Source organism: Sparus aurata, chromosome 6 (genome assembly GCF_900880675.1).
Source record: "Sparus aurata chromosome 6, fSpaAur1.1, whole genome shotgun sequence".
NCBI classification, from domain to species: Eukaryota; Metazoa; Chordata; class Actinopteri; order Spariformes; family Sparidae; genus Sparus; species Sparus aurata.
In genome coordinates, this window is record NC_044192.1 from 19,683,925 (window position 1) to 19,699,740 (window position 15,816).

General features: G+C 38.4%; 1 protein-coding gene across 2 annotated transcripts; it reads right to left on the reverse strand.

The window, feature by feature from the left end:
• Positions 1-825: 825 nt before the first annotated feature.
• itih3b.2 (inter-alpha-trypsin inhibitor heavy chain 3b, tandem duplicate 2) lies at positions 826-15,764 on the reverse strand. Of its 2 annotated transcripts, XM_030421279.1 has the most exons (24): positions 15,621-15,764; positions 14,724-14,884; positions 14,508-14,612; positions 13,913-14,075; positions 13,672-13,782; positions 12,638-12,766; positions 11,775-11,891; positions 11,400-11,568; positions 11,200-11,310; positions 10,297-10,478; positions 10,006-10,185; positions 9,805-9,926; positions 8,310-8,569; positions 8,205-8,222; positions 7,823-7,906; positions 5,923-5,985; positions 5,714-5,752; positions 4,648-4,665; positions 4,248-4,307; positions 3,044-3,142; positions 2,447-2,615; positions 1,984-2,132; positions 1,759-1,843; positions 826-1,649 (listed from the first exon to the last, which is right to left on the reverse strand). In XM_030421279.1, exons 1-24 carry the CDS (start codon positions 15,690-15,692, stop codon positions 1,535-1,537), a joined length of 2,781 nt encoding a protein of 926 aa, XP_030277139.1. In that variant the 5' UTR covers positions 15,693-15,764; the 3' UTR covers positions 826-1,534. The 2 variants fall into 2 exon arrangements, with proteins under 2 accessions (XP_030277139.1, XP_030277140.1); XM_030421280.1 differs by lacking the exon at positions 5,923-5,985.
• Positions 15,765-15,816: the final 52 nt, after the last annotated feature.

Consider the following 15,816-nt stretch of genomic DNA (forward strand, 5'->3'; position numbering starts at 1 on the left):
TGATGCAAGTACAATTGCTTCTATTTGCTGTATCTTTGGGTAAAAACATTGTCAGTTTTCTTGTGAGGTTCTCCACGACTGATTCACCTCACAACACTGGCTTTTTACATATATGGGAAATCCACTGTTAACAGTGTTGTAAAAAGTACCCCAAAGTCATTTTAGTGCAGTACTAATAGTTAGTTCTAGTAATAGTAAAGTAGTAAAGTAGTAAAGTAAAAGTACAGAAAATATCACTTTGGTTAAAGTCACTCATACAAATAGTACTACTAAAAAGTAAATGTAAATTAGACATATAGTATGTACATGTATACATATTGTGGATATTGTGGGTAGAACGATTATCGGTCCAGCTGATTATCAGACCTTCAGCATTTTCCTGATTATTGGAATCAGTGTTTTTTTTCCTCCTTTTTATATCTGATTGTCAACAAAATAAGTTAATTTAAACATGCACATATTTAGCTCTGATGTAGCATGTAGTAATCTGAAAAGTATCTTGTAACTACAGTTATTAAGATAATTTAGTGAGCAAAAAGTACATTATTTGCCTTCATTATGTAGTGGAGCAGAAATAGAAACTAGCCTACTAGAAATAGAAATACTCAAGTAGTACAAGTAATTTGTAAGGGGGGAAAAAATAATACTGCTTCCTTATAAATATTGTGTTACTACACAGCAAAGAGCTTTCACTTTCCTTTTAATTTCTGATGGATGAATGCAGGTTTTGCAGGTTAAGTTAATGCATTCTTTACCCATGAATACTAAGACGGTTGGCAAGGTGTCACTTTGTGCTGAAAAGAAGTGGGGACATCAGGGCTCTGATGAATTACATGACTTTAATGGTCGTCAACATATGTGATATTAAGCATTGTAATGGGGAATATTGGGGAACCTATTTCAATTTCTTAATGCATATTAATTTGAAAACAAACATCATTGATTTGATTTTGTCCAAAAATAAAAATGGGGGAGATACTCGAAACTACTTTAGCGTGCAACACTGTACTGTAAGTCTTTATCTTTTCATGTAAGCTTTCTGTAAAAATCCTGCAAATAAGATACACTAGGACTTTTCTTGCTTGTTAGCTTGCGTTCTCTTTTATAGACAAATGACTGACATTGCGTTGGCACAATCACAGATAACAATATCATTTGAAACTAAATTTTTTCTTTTTACTTACATGATTCGTACCTTTTTTTACATTACAAAGGTATAGAATGGATGCCTATCATTATCAGCTCTTTGTATTCAGGACATTTAAAAAAAGGTAAGTTGATGTCAAGCAGGGGTGTAGAACAAACACCACTTTAACTTCTTGATCTACAGAAGGATTGATTAATTATTCCAAACAAATGAACTATCTAAAGAATCCTTTAGATAAGTATTAATCAAGTACGTTTATACGAGACTACCAAAGATCTGGGATACTTTTTATTTGTTTATGTGGGTAACAGGTGGAAAGTCTTTTTTCCATGATGAATCAGCGTTACAAATTACAAATTGTTACAAGTGATTCAGCACGTTTCCCCGTTAAAGCTGTGTGACGGTGAAATCGCCCAGGCTTCCCTGCAGGGCAGACTCAGCAGACATGAGCCAGCAGTCGAGAGTTGGGGTAGACTCAATACTGTAGTCAACAGCGGTGGATCTACAAGATAAAGACACAGGTGGTCATTAATCTCTGTGTGTCAGAATCACAATGATTATAGCACTCATACATCAGTATAACAGAACAAAATGATCTGAACAAAATGTACCTGGTGACATCAATCTCCTGGTTGTTGATCTGCAGCTTTGTTGAGGGAGTTTGCTGCACCTCCTCATAAACTGCTGGCTTAAGAGCTGGACACACAGAGGACAAACAATGAGGCAAAGGAAATTAAAAACTGGCATTTAAAGAGACGTTGCACAAAATATTTGCGTCTTTATTATTTCTCCATCAAAAACGGATTAAACATATTGTTAAATCATAACAACAATACCTAAAATTCCTGTGGCGCTGGGGTCAGATGGCAGCTGTCTTAAAACCGGCCAGAGGAATTCTTTTTGGCCTCTATTATGAATCAAGATGAGCAGGCGTGTGTCACCAGCTGCTACATCTATCTCCTTGTCCCGTTTTATCACTGTAACACTAGGAAAAGAAAAAAAAAAGAAGCAAATTGGTATACTTTTCTTTGGGACTCTTTTTAAGGGCCCAGCTACCCCTCACTTGAGTTGAGGAGGCGCAAGGCTACGCTGAGCTTATCAGAGTGAGGTTACCAGACTCCACACATCAATAAAAAATTATAAAGGTGCAATGATGCTGAGTGACACCAAATTAATAACAAATTCAATATCATAATATATAATATTGTTATCATGAATTTGTGAGGCCACGATGATTGTGTAGTTAAACCTGATATCGACACAGCCCTAGTCTGTACATACCAAAAAATGCGAACTCACCTTCCAACAGTGATGAGATCCTGTCCGGTGTGGCGTGTTTCTGTCTGTCCCTCTCGTACAGTGATTGCAGTGGTTTCAATCTCAATATGCTGATCAGTCTTGGAGTGGATGACAATCTTTTTGAAGCCTCCACGCAGAGTTGAATCAAGCCTACCATTCACAGACAGCTCTGGTCCAAACGAAAAAACAAATACAAGCAGACTTATTCAATACCAGTACACAGATCCTTTACCTCCTTTAGTAAAAATGAGAGTACAACAATGTAAAAATATTCAAATATTCAATGTTGTACTTGAAGTAGCAAAAGTGTGAATACTGTACTTTAGCTGAGCATTACTTAATGGGGGTCAGGCTGACAAGATGTAGAAGGTAGTTAAAAAGAGGAAGAATCGGAGTTTGTATATTTTTTCTTTTATGGTGAAATATTGGATAGTTTTGCCTCTTCGGGATTAAAAGTTAATTCAGTGGAAACTCCTAACCAACAGAAAAGCAACAAGTACACGCTGCTTCTTTGTTTATGGTCACAAGCATTCATTGATTAGGCTGTTCAGGGAGTAAAGGGGAAATAGTGATGGCACAAAGAGGAACAATACTGACCCCTGTTGGGATGGTGGAGTAGCTTCAGCCGGGTATTTCCAGTGACATCAAAGCACAGTGGAAGAGACTGATTCTCAGGTTTTATCAAAAACCTGTGGGCTGCAGAGGAACACCACGATACAGAGACACACAGAGTCACACAGCAGAAGGAATCACTTGATAATAAACTGCTTTTGCTCTCAACACAAATTTAACTTACAAAGATGCAGTGTCACGTGTTTGATGAAGACTAGTCAAATTGTGACTTTCGTGTGCAGGTGATCAGTGAGTCTTTTTTTAAGCCTCTGAATATTGCACATTTCAAGTTGTCTTTTGCATTCATCAATAAACAATACAGTAGGGGAATATCCAGAAAATACACATTTTTTTCCCATAAACTGGCAACGACTTAGACGCTGATGGAACAGATACCATGTGATACGAATGGCATTATACTTTTGGCTCACAAAGCTTGTTAGAAGCTGGAAGCAACTGTGATAATTCTTATACAATGATAACAGACATTTTGGACCCGACAAACATTGTAAAATTATTAATTCTCAATCATTGCAATGTTTTTAAGGAAAAGAGATACTTTTATTCTGCACCTTTCTACAAGCTCTGAAGATGTACGTGTTCATATCAGAATTGTGCACATGTCATACCAATCACTGAGTCAGGCCAAGTCAATTTATTACATTTACATAGCCTAAAATCACAAATCACGTTGCCTCAGTGGGCTTTACAATCCGCACAGTGAAGGACCAGTACCTAGAGAACAGGCTGTTAAAAAGAAAATCATATTTACAAGAAGCAACATTAAAGCAACATCATGTAGAACTTTGAATTTTGTGCGCTTTAGGTGCAACCTACAAAAAATAACAAGGTAATCTTTTTCGAAGTAAACATGTATGTAACGCTTTGATCCTACCCTCTCACTGAAGTTACATAGTGCAGAAACAAGTGGTCAGAGACAACATTCACCCTGTTAGAAGACGCTGAACCATCAACATGATTCTGAAGCTGTTATTTAAGGTTAAAAAGTTACATAATGTGTCACAAAGGGAGTTGGTGTGATCCTATCGCAAAAGGTTTTAAAGACCACTTCAGTGTGTGTTATACACTTGTATATGATGCTTTTAATTATACTTACTTACTTTCATTTAACAGAAGTAGACAGATTTTTATAAAGAATACTATGAATTACATCTTTGATATACTCTACCTTGATTTGAGTGGGCAGGCACAATGGTGGGAAGAATACGAGGTAAGACTGGAAGAAGAACTGTAAAAAAAACATTTACACACACTTTACACACCGCCACTTTATTACAATTTACATGATAAAGCTGTAGAGGGTTTTGTAATAATGCATTCATTGACATGTATCACCTAACCTCACCTTCAAAACAAACTAATTAAATACACATCTTATTCGTATCCTCACCAGTTAAAGGGTTTCATATACACAGGCTTAATAAAACACTGATTTAAAGGCTACTAAAAAATATGACAACAATTTAAAAAAAAAATCTACATATTTTTTTTAAATTGACTTATGCAACAGAAATAAACAGATTTTACAGAAACTATGAATGACATCTAGGAAATATTCTCATACTCACAAGCTGTGTAATCATAATCTGTGAACACAAAGCCAGATATACATTTGTATACAAAGCTTTAGGGGACATTGTATTAACTGGATCTTTATACACTGTCAACCCTGACACCAAATCTCAGCACCAAAATGAAGTACTAAACAGACACATTATTTTAATCCCCACCAGTTAAAGTTAACCACTTGCTACACCTAACATTACTTTGAATGCCACACAAATCAGGCACATCCTATTCAGAAAAACATTCCAGGATAGTATATTAATAATTAACTTTTCTGCAACCCACAGTAAATTCCAAAGTTGACATGTGTGCCAAACCTGGTGTATCACATTCAAATTATATGCTAGCCACCTGTCACAGCAGGACGTGGAGGGTAAGCTGGTGGCGTTATTACAGCAACAAGGCTGCTAAAAGATGCGGAAACTTAGCTGAAACTTATTCTGGCGATTGGGCTGTTCAAAAACATGTGATACCGATACCAATTGTGTGTTGCACTATGCTTTCTTTACATATAGATGAGACCTACAAACCCTAAGCTATTAAAGAAATTGAAATGATGTGTATGTATGGTGATGCTTTTTTGGTACCTGTATTTAAAAAAAGATTCTGTGAAGGAATATCCTAGTCAAATCAAAGAGTGTGATTTAATGTAATGTAGCTCAGACAAAAACACACAATCTCCACTCCTCTCCTATTTTTGAAGTATTAAGATTTGCATATGCAAATATAACACATTTGGATACGTTAAGATAAAACAAATCAGCTCAGGTCAGGGAAAAGGACATTCTACAACAGCATTTTACCTCTACCAAGGAGGTTATCTTTTCCCCCCTTTCTGTTTGTCTCCTAGCCTATGGAATATTTTAAAAAGCATGACAAGCCTGGAAAGATGATGCAGGTGACTGAAATGTCTATTGACTTTTCTGTTGATCATTGCAAGTACAGATTTAGGATTGTGGCGGTGGAGGTGTGTTATTCCAGCGTTATTTTAGTTCAACCTGGGTGATTGGCACAAGAATGATAAAATTAAGAGGATGGATCGGTGAAGGTACAGAAAAAGAAACCTACCTGCAGCCTCCTCGAGAAAATCCACCTGCACTGAATGAACTTGAACAGAATTAGACAAATGTTATCATCTTGCATGTACATTTTCTGGAAAAAACAATCTGTTACAAATATAGATAGTAATACTTAGAAATTCACAGGATGAGACTCTAAAGCATTTATCAATAAGAAAAAAAGTTCACGAGAAAACTACTTGAAATGTCAAAAAAGACCTTTAACTTTTCTGGAACTGGAACGGAGACGGCCTGAAAGACGATGACGATTATGATGAGTACCTTTGATAGACAATGATAAAATTAAAATGAATTACAGTTGTTTGTTTACTTTGAAATACTCATCATTTCTAAATTATCTTGCACCCGCTGAAGTGTGTCTTAAAGTGAAACTCTCGCCAAAAAGCAACCCAGGATTTATTTGTGATTGAATATGAGTCAAACCTTCGTGTAACAGCATAATTACGACGAAAGAGGCACGAATTAAGATTTACTGTAGTTTTGTTTTCGGGCAAGCTAATTTTCAATGTCGTGCGGGGGCACTCGGCACAAAATCGCTATTTTTAAAACACTAAGAAGGCTCGACACAACATGAAACTTTGCTCGCAGTATCACCAGGGTCTCTACACATGAACACGAGCATTGAGAATATTGTTTGCGTACGCACTAAAAAGAAGGTTTTTGAACAACTCACGTAAGCAGCTGTATCTCCTGTGTGCCACCGTCATGGCAGACAAAAAGTGACGATCCCCGAGTGCGACCTAACAGGAAGGCTTGAGGAGCAGTCCACCATTACTCTCCTGCCTGTTAGGTCGCACGCAGGGATCGACACTTCTTAGTGTTTTAAAAATTGCGATGCTAATTTGATGCTAGCGTACGAGTGCCCTGCACTCCATTGAAAATTAGCTTGCCCGAAAACAAAACTACAGTAAATCTTAAAAGTGCCTCTTTTGTCATAATTATGCTTATACACTAAGGTTTGACTCATATACAATCACAAAAAAAGCCTGGGTTGCTTTTTGGCGAGAGTTTCACTTTAAGGAGGGACCGTCCCCCCTGTCCCTCTTCCTTGCTGATCAATAAAGTTTTTAGGCATAAGAAATACACAAATTACTTTTGTGGATATACATTGAAAAAAAAAATTAAGATAGAAATTGGTGTATTTTGTCAGGCATCAATTTTAGTTCGTCAGTAATTTTGAAATCATGAGAAAAGTTTTGCAAACTTACAAAATCTTTATTTTGTAATGAACTATCACATAAGAATCATCTCCATATACGTTTAAAAAGACTGAATTAATGTGAAGTCATATCAGACCTGTGCACATGTGTACACAGGTCATAACTCTACACTACTGCCTCTCATTGCCCCTCAGATTTGCAACTGATATTTTGGCGGGACGTTACTTAGTTATAGTCAGTTTTCATGTAATTTGTTTGTGTTGTTATTCATATTTTTAATGCTGAGATTTTGGTGAAAAAAATGTATATTGAAGCATGAGAAGATTGTCGTGGTTTGGATTTTTGGTTTAGTTAGTTCCTGTTCTATTTTGTCAGGTTCACTCTCATGTGTCATGTTGCATTGCTTCCTGCCATTAGTCTTGTTTCCCTCCTTTATAATTGTCATGATTAGTTTCACTTGTCCTTGATTAGCCTCATGTGTATTTAGTCCAGAGTTTTCCTGCTCTCTCTGTCAGTTCGTATTCTGTTTCTGGTGTGTGCTCGTGTTCCCTGTCCTCATGTTCCTGGATGTGCCTGTGTCCCTTCACACTCTTGTGCGTTCATCATTTAGTTTTTGTATATCTCCTCGGTTCTCTTTTGAATTTTTCTCAGCCTATTTTTCTCAGTCTTTGTTGCATGTATTTTGCATTCTGGTTATCGGATGTTGGACTATCAGCTTGTCATTAAAGCTCGCTTTTCGTACCTTAACCTGCCTGTTGTATTGGGTCCCTTCTGAGTAAAACCCTCAACCTGATAAAGGTTTACGCATGAGAGTTTATGATGTAGGCTCCAGTCTCTAGCACAGATATATCAAACATACATAAATAAATAAAATGAAAAACTATGTATGTCTGTCATCTGTCATGTCGTAACAGTGCATACGTTTGAGTATGACAGACCTTGACCGACACCTCCACCTCCACCTCTGGCTCCGGCTCCGGCTCCAGCTCCAGCTCCAGCTATGACTCCGGCTCCGACTCCGACTGAAAGAATTACAAAAAATAAGATTCAGTTACTTATTTACATTACAATACTTTTGATGTTGACACACTAGCTTGTATTGGACAAAAATGTATTGGCATTTCAGAGTTGCGTGACATAGGTATTAGCAATTAATGTTCAAATCAATCGAATGATTAATATTTTTTCTTTGTCAGTTGAAAAATTTCAAAATTTAGTGCAATCCACAGACAGGGAATTTATAGTTCTTGTGAAATGCAATAATCATATTGCAATCATTGCAATTACCTCCACCTGATAGCGAATGAAAATGTGCGTTACCTGAACCAAAATCTGGCCCTGTGAATAGAGAAAAGGTTGAGAAAAGATGACTCCACACAACTGATTTTGCATTGTGTCTGTTTTGTGCACATTTGTCTTGCTTACGTAGGTATGCCGTTGAAAACATGCGTCCACTGGACCCCCAGCCGGAATGCATGGGTGGACTGTGGTGTTTAGTTGGAAGATCATAAGCAGACATATCTGGTGGTGTTTCACCTTCTTTGGGTTTATGGAGCACATCTGTGGTCTCCCCCAGAGGCTTGGTGACCACCATGGATGTGAGTGGTGTCACAAAGTTGTATTTGAGCGACAGCCTCAAAGCCTCTTCTGTCACACTCTTCTTCTCAGGTCCAGATACTAGCAGCCTGTGTCACAAATTGTGTTCATGTTTTAAACGTGGCAGTATAGTATGGCTATGGTGTGTATGCTGGTGTTTTCTTTTGATAATATTTTGTAGTATCCTAAAAGGCTGTTTGGCTTCTCCCACAATTCAGGTAGGGTCAGCTATTCTGATTGTAATTCTTCCCAAAATTACTTTTTATCAATTCAGCAAATATCTTCTCACAGTGTGAGTGATGTTCATGCCTGTGCACAGGACAAGGTTAAGGGCAGGGAAGAGGAGTGAGAGGGACGGTAAATCAGGTAGATGCTAATGTGGAAATTGCATTTTTAAGAATGGATGTTGCTGAAAAACAGCCAAAGAGGAAAGGTCAGAATAGAAAAAGTTTTATGATCAGGCAAGGATGAAGAGCTGCGTTTAAAGAACACCAAGAGGTGAATGACAAGAAGGAGGATGTGATTGCTCTATTTTTGCTCGAAAATAGAGCAATCGCATCCTCCTTCTTGTTTTTTAAAACCCAGCAAACAACATTTTGTAAGTATATAACCCAAAAAAAACACCTCTCCAAGTCACTACTTCAAGTAGATCCACCAGAACACAGAAACGTGCCTGACTACACCAACACTGACTGGCCCATCACTCTCGCAGGCCATTGGAGTGATATGTGTCAGTGGCTAATGCTACTTCCACAAGGTCTCTTCGCTTTTTTAGTCTTATAAATACACTAATAAACATTTAGTGATTGCTGTCAGGATTTTAGGAGCACTAAATCTGCCATTGCTACCAAAACTACGTGTGCCCTGTAAAAAACTGAAACCTCTGAAAGGTGTGGCAGCCAGGGGGCTTCGAGAATAGTCAACTGATTGACAAATAAAACATTTAATAAAAATTTTGATAATTGAATAAATTGTTTAAAGGGGCTCGCAACATGACATGAAAAACTCTGTTTGCCTACAACATAAGAACACACCACACAGAAGCTCCACAGAGCCCCTTTATATTGAGATTGCTAAAAACCGTGAGGGTTTTAATTGGATTTTAAATGAAAATCTTTTGGGTTTTCAACTGTTGGTGAGACAAAAAAAAAAGCAATTGAAAGACATCAACTTGGGCTCAGGGAAATTTGTCCTTTCCATTTCCATAACATTCTTTAGACTCAAAAATTCATTGATTCAATGGAAATATGAGGTTCGCAATTCTCTAAAAAATTATTACCAACAAATAAGAACAAAGAGAAAAAATGATCGACGTCACACTCACTCTTTTTCCAGAAGTTGTTTGACTGTGAGGTAGGCCCAAACACGTGGCATGTGATGGTCAGCTATTGTTCCGGTGGACACGGTGGTGGTGTTTGTGTCAGAGAACACCAGCCTTTTATTGTTCTGTCATGATCCAAATTAATTGTTATTTGACTGCACACACAGATATTACAGCTGATGTTTAACGTGGAGCGACCTTTACCGAAATGGCCACAACTTGTGGGGTGAAGGTTTCAATGTTGTTATCAGTGATCTGACCGGCCACCACAATCTCAGAGCCATTATAATACTGGCTGAAATTCGTCTGGGTTAGATTGGTCCCACCGAGATAGATCATTGTCACGTCTGTCAACAGAGGAGTGGCCACCTCTTCATAGAAACCCTGTCAACATTCAGTATGGACACTGTATGAATGTTGAATCCCCCCCACAGTCGACCAGGATCAATTTTGTCACCATTGAGAAGCGTTTATAATGCAAGGGATTTAGAATACCTTCAGTTGTAAATTAGCATCAGAGTCTTCATAAATCCGTCGTGCCACACCATCGTTCTGCAGCGACATCTTCTCAAGAAACTCAAAATTGACATCAAAACCAAATCCGAGACAGTAGAGTGGGAATTTGCCCTTAATAGCCCCTTTCACATTTGCCTGTATTTGTCCAAGATTTGTCACCCCTGCAAAAACACAAGACACTTTGTTTACAATCAAACAAGTATCCTGTGATTATTAGAAGTTACAGTATGTACATGAACACACTTGAATGTGAATAATGTTAATGTTATATTATTAAATTCTCCATAAAATTCAAAGTCCCACAAGGGCGGGTTTCAGCTCCCCGACAGGATATTGGGAAAAAGACTCCAGTCAGGGCTCCAGGGTGCGACTGTTTGGGTCGCACAAGCTCCCAAAAAACCTGTCAAGAGCGACTAAATAGTTTTATTGGTTACACCGGTGCACCTGAAATTTAGCAGGTGTGATTTTTGAAAAAACAGATATCTGCAAGAGGAAATGTGCTATAAGAATAAACTTGACTATAAAAATAATTTTGACAATCACTGACTGGGTGTGCAGACAGTTGCCTTCGAACAAATATTAGCGTATAAACATATTGTCAGCGTATATTGGTTTGAGTTTGATTGCTATGTTTGATTTTGTGAAGCTTCTTAAACATCAGCCTTTTGTGGGCACTTTTTTTCTGTTAACAATCATCAATAATATGTAAAGAAATCAAATCAAAGTGCACCTTCATTATACACTGATGAGTAGTACAACCAATGTTGAAAGTAATTCTGGCGCCCTGCCAGTTACTATCGGATCATTTAAAAACAATGGACTGTTTTGTCATTCATTTCTCTTATCTGTGCACATTTGTGTGTATGTATGTTGTATTGTAACCTGTGGTTGGGTCTCCGTCAGTGAGAAGTATAAGGATAGAGGCTGAACCTTCTCTGGGATGTGCATTTAGCATACGTGCTCCTTCCAGCACTGCTTCATTAATGTTAGTGGCTGAAAATGACAAATAAAAAACGTTTCATTACTGCTTTCCTGCTGTCAAATACTCCCTCTGTTGATAACATTTTAATTAAAAAGCTCACCTCCTCTATCTCTAATATTCCGTGCAAATGTCCTGGCGCTTTCCAGGTTTGCTCCAGTGGCCTGAACAAGTTCTCGTTTCCAGTGAAAAAGTTGGCTATCAAAACTGATAAGACCAAAGAAGTCATCTTCTGCAAGGTCACTCAAAATATGGATTAATGCCATGCGCGTCTGGGCAAAAACAAATTAACGTGTCAGAACTTTTATTGATGCGAGAAACTGTTATATGTGTTTCATGTGTGTTCTTAAATCATGTAGTTAAACAAGTTGACTGTTAAGTACATCAGCAAAATGATACACTAACAAACTGACATAAATCAAAATTCCTCCAATGCTAGTGTCAGCCTGTCACAAAACAAAACAAAGAAAAATCATACCTGTACTATTTTCCTGCCGCTCATTGAGCCACTTTGATCAATCACGAAGACGACATTTTTTGGTATGCGGGGAAGATTAGATGGAGCAAAGTGATGAACAAAGTACCCAGCCGATTTCTTCCAGGGAATAAGTAGGACATTTGCTTGGTTAGAAAAGATTGTTAAGAAGACAGCAGGAGATAAGATCTATTCTAAGTGCTATATCGTAGGCAAATGGACATGTTGTCAGTTTCTTGAATGACAGTTCACCTCTCATCCATCTCTCATAAACGAATGGCAAAACACAGGAGGGCCAACTCCTCGGGTCAACACTCTGCTGTCCACATACATCTGCAGGAGAAAAATCGTTCCTTTGAGGGCAACAATGTAAACATCTTCGCCAGAGAAGACAGATGGTTTGAAAGAGGAGTAAAGGAATCCATCTATGTCAAACTGGAATGACCACCTTTGAACAGAGGAGTCGGCCTACAACATTACTTATCACCCACCTACAATGCAGTACTGAGTTCTCTTCCTAGACAGCTTAATAAACATTCACACCTGGACTCACAGCAACCCACATGAAGGCCAGTTGAGTCACTGACCCACAAGTGGCCCTAACGACTCTGAAACTCAGAGCTCACACGTGTCCCACGTGACTCTGTAAGGACACTCCCACACCGAGTTTAAAACCCTGCAACTCCCGTCTAGTTGATGACGATGTTTCTTGGATGAGAGGTGAAATATCTTCTAGAAACTGAAACAAGTCCAGTTGCCTACTATACAGCACTTAGAATGACCATGAACTGGATGACTGAGAACCTTCATCAACAAGAAAAGATCTACATTTCAATAACCTTCCAGAACATGAACACTTGCTGTACCTTGATGTCTCCAAAAGAGGTGTCCCTGTTGACGTCATAAACAATAACCAAGTCTCCATTCATTCCCTGATCACTACAACTGTCGCATGTTTTCTGTTGGTCCTCCGTCGGGTAGAAATACACCCATGCCTGGAAACCGGATGAATCAGGTTATAAAAACGACACTGACAAAACAAGAATACGAGTGAATAAAAAAAAAAAATAATGAAAATACAGGTAAGTTAATAATAAAATCAGCTGAATAGTCAGCCATGACCATTTGAATCATTTTGGAAATAAGTTCTTGCTGGCAATAAATTAAGATGAACTCCAAACTCCTCTCTCCAACTGTGACACACGTTTCCACCATCGTCTTCCTACAACAACTCTGAGATTTCAGAGGGAGACTTCTCCTTAAATGAGATCCAGGTCAGGTCAGATCAGTCATGTTATTATAACTATTCTTTTTCTGATAGAGTGCTGAGGATCAACTGAGGGGTTTCACAGCCTGAGGGAAGAAGCAGCTTGGTAGTCTGGTGGTACAGCCTGACACTAAAAGTAATAATAACCAAATCAAGACTTTTACCATAAGATGTGGAGGTGCTCATACCACTTTTGTCCACAGGGGCCGCCAGAATCAACACAAATATAAACGTCCTTGCAGCAGCTTTAAATGTGATTACATTCAACTTGATTGTCTCTAGAGAGTTGAGTGCAATAAAATATTACTTTTAAACAGTACGGGAAAATAAAAGGCCTTTCTAATAGGACCTCAGTAACATTCTTACAGTCACTATCTCCATCAGCACATTACCACCTGAAATTTCGTTTTTATTAATGTATTGATTAAGAATGTATCAACACCACAGCACCAATGTGCAATCAGAAAAAAAAATCTCCCGAAAAGAATCGCGAAATGTAAAAAATCGCTGCCGTCTCAAATGGGGTTTACTACCTTTACTTTGAGATTATCAGATGTTAACGTAATAGTCAAGCTCATTCTATGTATTAGGGAGCCAATAGAACTCATAAATTTGAACCAGTGCATGCTGTACCTGTTTGTCTGCGTGTGTTTTGGTGATGGCATTGGCCAGGGCTTTGGTGCTTAGTCCGCCCTTAACCTCAATGAAATTGATGCCGGCTTCCTCATTAATGTTCACATCAACCTGGCATTGAGAATGATAAAAAAAAAAAAAAAAAAAGAATACATGAAAAAGTAAAAGAGTAAGAAGTTCTGACCATAGAGGATGCTTTTTCTGGATGTTCGTTGAATAGATCCCAACAAGAAAGACTCACCTTGAAGTCTTTGACAGGCTGCATGGGTCGAGCGTGGATTTGCAGCTCATACTTGCCATGCCTACGTTTCAGCAGTTCCTCATATGTGAGCTCAAAGGTGACTTTTTTGTGAGCAGCCACGGTCACAGAGGTCTTAAACTCCTCGAGGGTTCTCCCTACAGAACTACAACGGAGACGGTAATCGTCGAATTAGTGGTTCCCACCCACTTCTGTCAGGTAACGTATCAAAATTAAAACGATGCCCAAGTAATGGCCAGTGTGAATATGCAACTAAAGATTATTTGAAGGTTTTTTCAAGTTTATGAAAGAAACTTACTCAAAATAAGGAATTAGTATCTCAAAATAATGAATAACATTTTCAATTTGCACTTAGGCCTACCATGACGGCACGTATTGAACAGCTTTTTGTCATTGCTATAGGAAAAGAGGTAGGCAAACATGGTTTTGGAGCTCTAACCTGGAGCAACCTACTTTTTAGATATTGCTCTGAAAAATTAACATTTTGAGAGAGGACACACAAGGCTCTTCTCCAAAATACAGTATAAAAAAAGCTTGTATATAACCTGGCAAGAAGCTGATCCATTGATCGATGTACCTGACAATCCCAGCACTTTGGCCGAGGGACACCGCCTCAGTGTACTGCTGCTGAGCTTGCTCCTTAGGTTTCACAACACCATCATACTCCTGGCCGTCTATAAGCCTGGATGAAGACAAAGGAACAATCTTGATTTTATATTTGTTTCATACACTTTAATGTATAATTATGTGCACATTTCTGTAAATAATCACAGATCATTTTTGTTTCACACACATCTTAAATTTACTGATAAAGGCGTTTTTGGGAATCCGGACTTGGAATTCGATTTCCTTTGACTCGTCCATACGATTGGCCACACGGCTTGTGATGACAGTGGTGGCATAACGGCTGGTCACTGTGGAGTTGATGTGAAAGCTGTAGATGTCCCAGTCGTCCTGAGCAAATACAGGAGGCACATTTCACAAAAAAAAGAAATGGCTTGGATCTCACTGGATAAAATCCAGCTGAACAAAGATCAGATGATGATGAAAAACAAGGTGTTGGTGGTGGGCGGCATCAGTGAACTCTCATTGGTCTAACTAGAGAAACACCCCTTGCTGGTTCTTTTTCCTTAACCTTAACATTTACAAAGCTTTAACCTTATAATTTAATGATTAACATATGGGGACTACCGCTTTTGTCCCCATAAGAGGGTTAAGTCCCCACTCCCCCAATGTGTAGTTTTATTACAATGACTAAATGAGAAATACACATTTACACATCCATTTACATGTTTTTGTGATTTGAGAGGACATTGTATTGACGTCCCTGGAGTTTTACCATAAAGTAACCTTAACCCAAACCTTTAGTAAACAGTAGTCTAAACCTTAAAATCGAATGGATCAGCTAAATGTGACCTTTTCCCCACAACAGGAATATTCCAAGGACACACAAGCATACATATGAACAACATGAAACAACACTAAGGGTGAAGAACCAGTAGGTCCTTCAACCTACGCTTTATGTTGTTTTTTCAGAGGCAAAGTTCAATGTTTTGGAGCTGATTTAAGATGCTGAGATACAAAAATCAAGCACCATCCTCAGACATCTTAGTTATTTTGCAATAAGACAACAAATAGACCCAGATTCTTCGCAATGTGTCACTCTGTCCTTTAAGTTTTGTGACCTCACCTTGTTTGGTAGTGTGGTAACCAACGCCAGCAGCAGCCCAAAGAGGGCGATTCTCCCCACAGCTCTCTCCATGATGGCTCCCAACAGAGTGCAACTCAGGCAGCTGAATCCGTCTTTTAAACTCACACAGACAAGGACAGCATTTATGTGTACATAAGTTTTTTTCTTTTCTTTTTTTTTTCAAAAGGGCAAACTC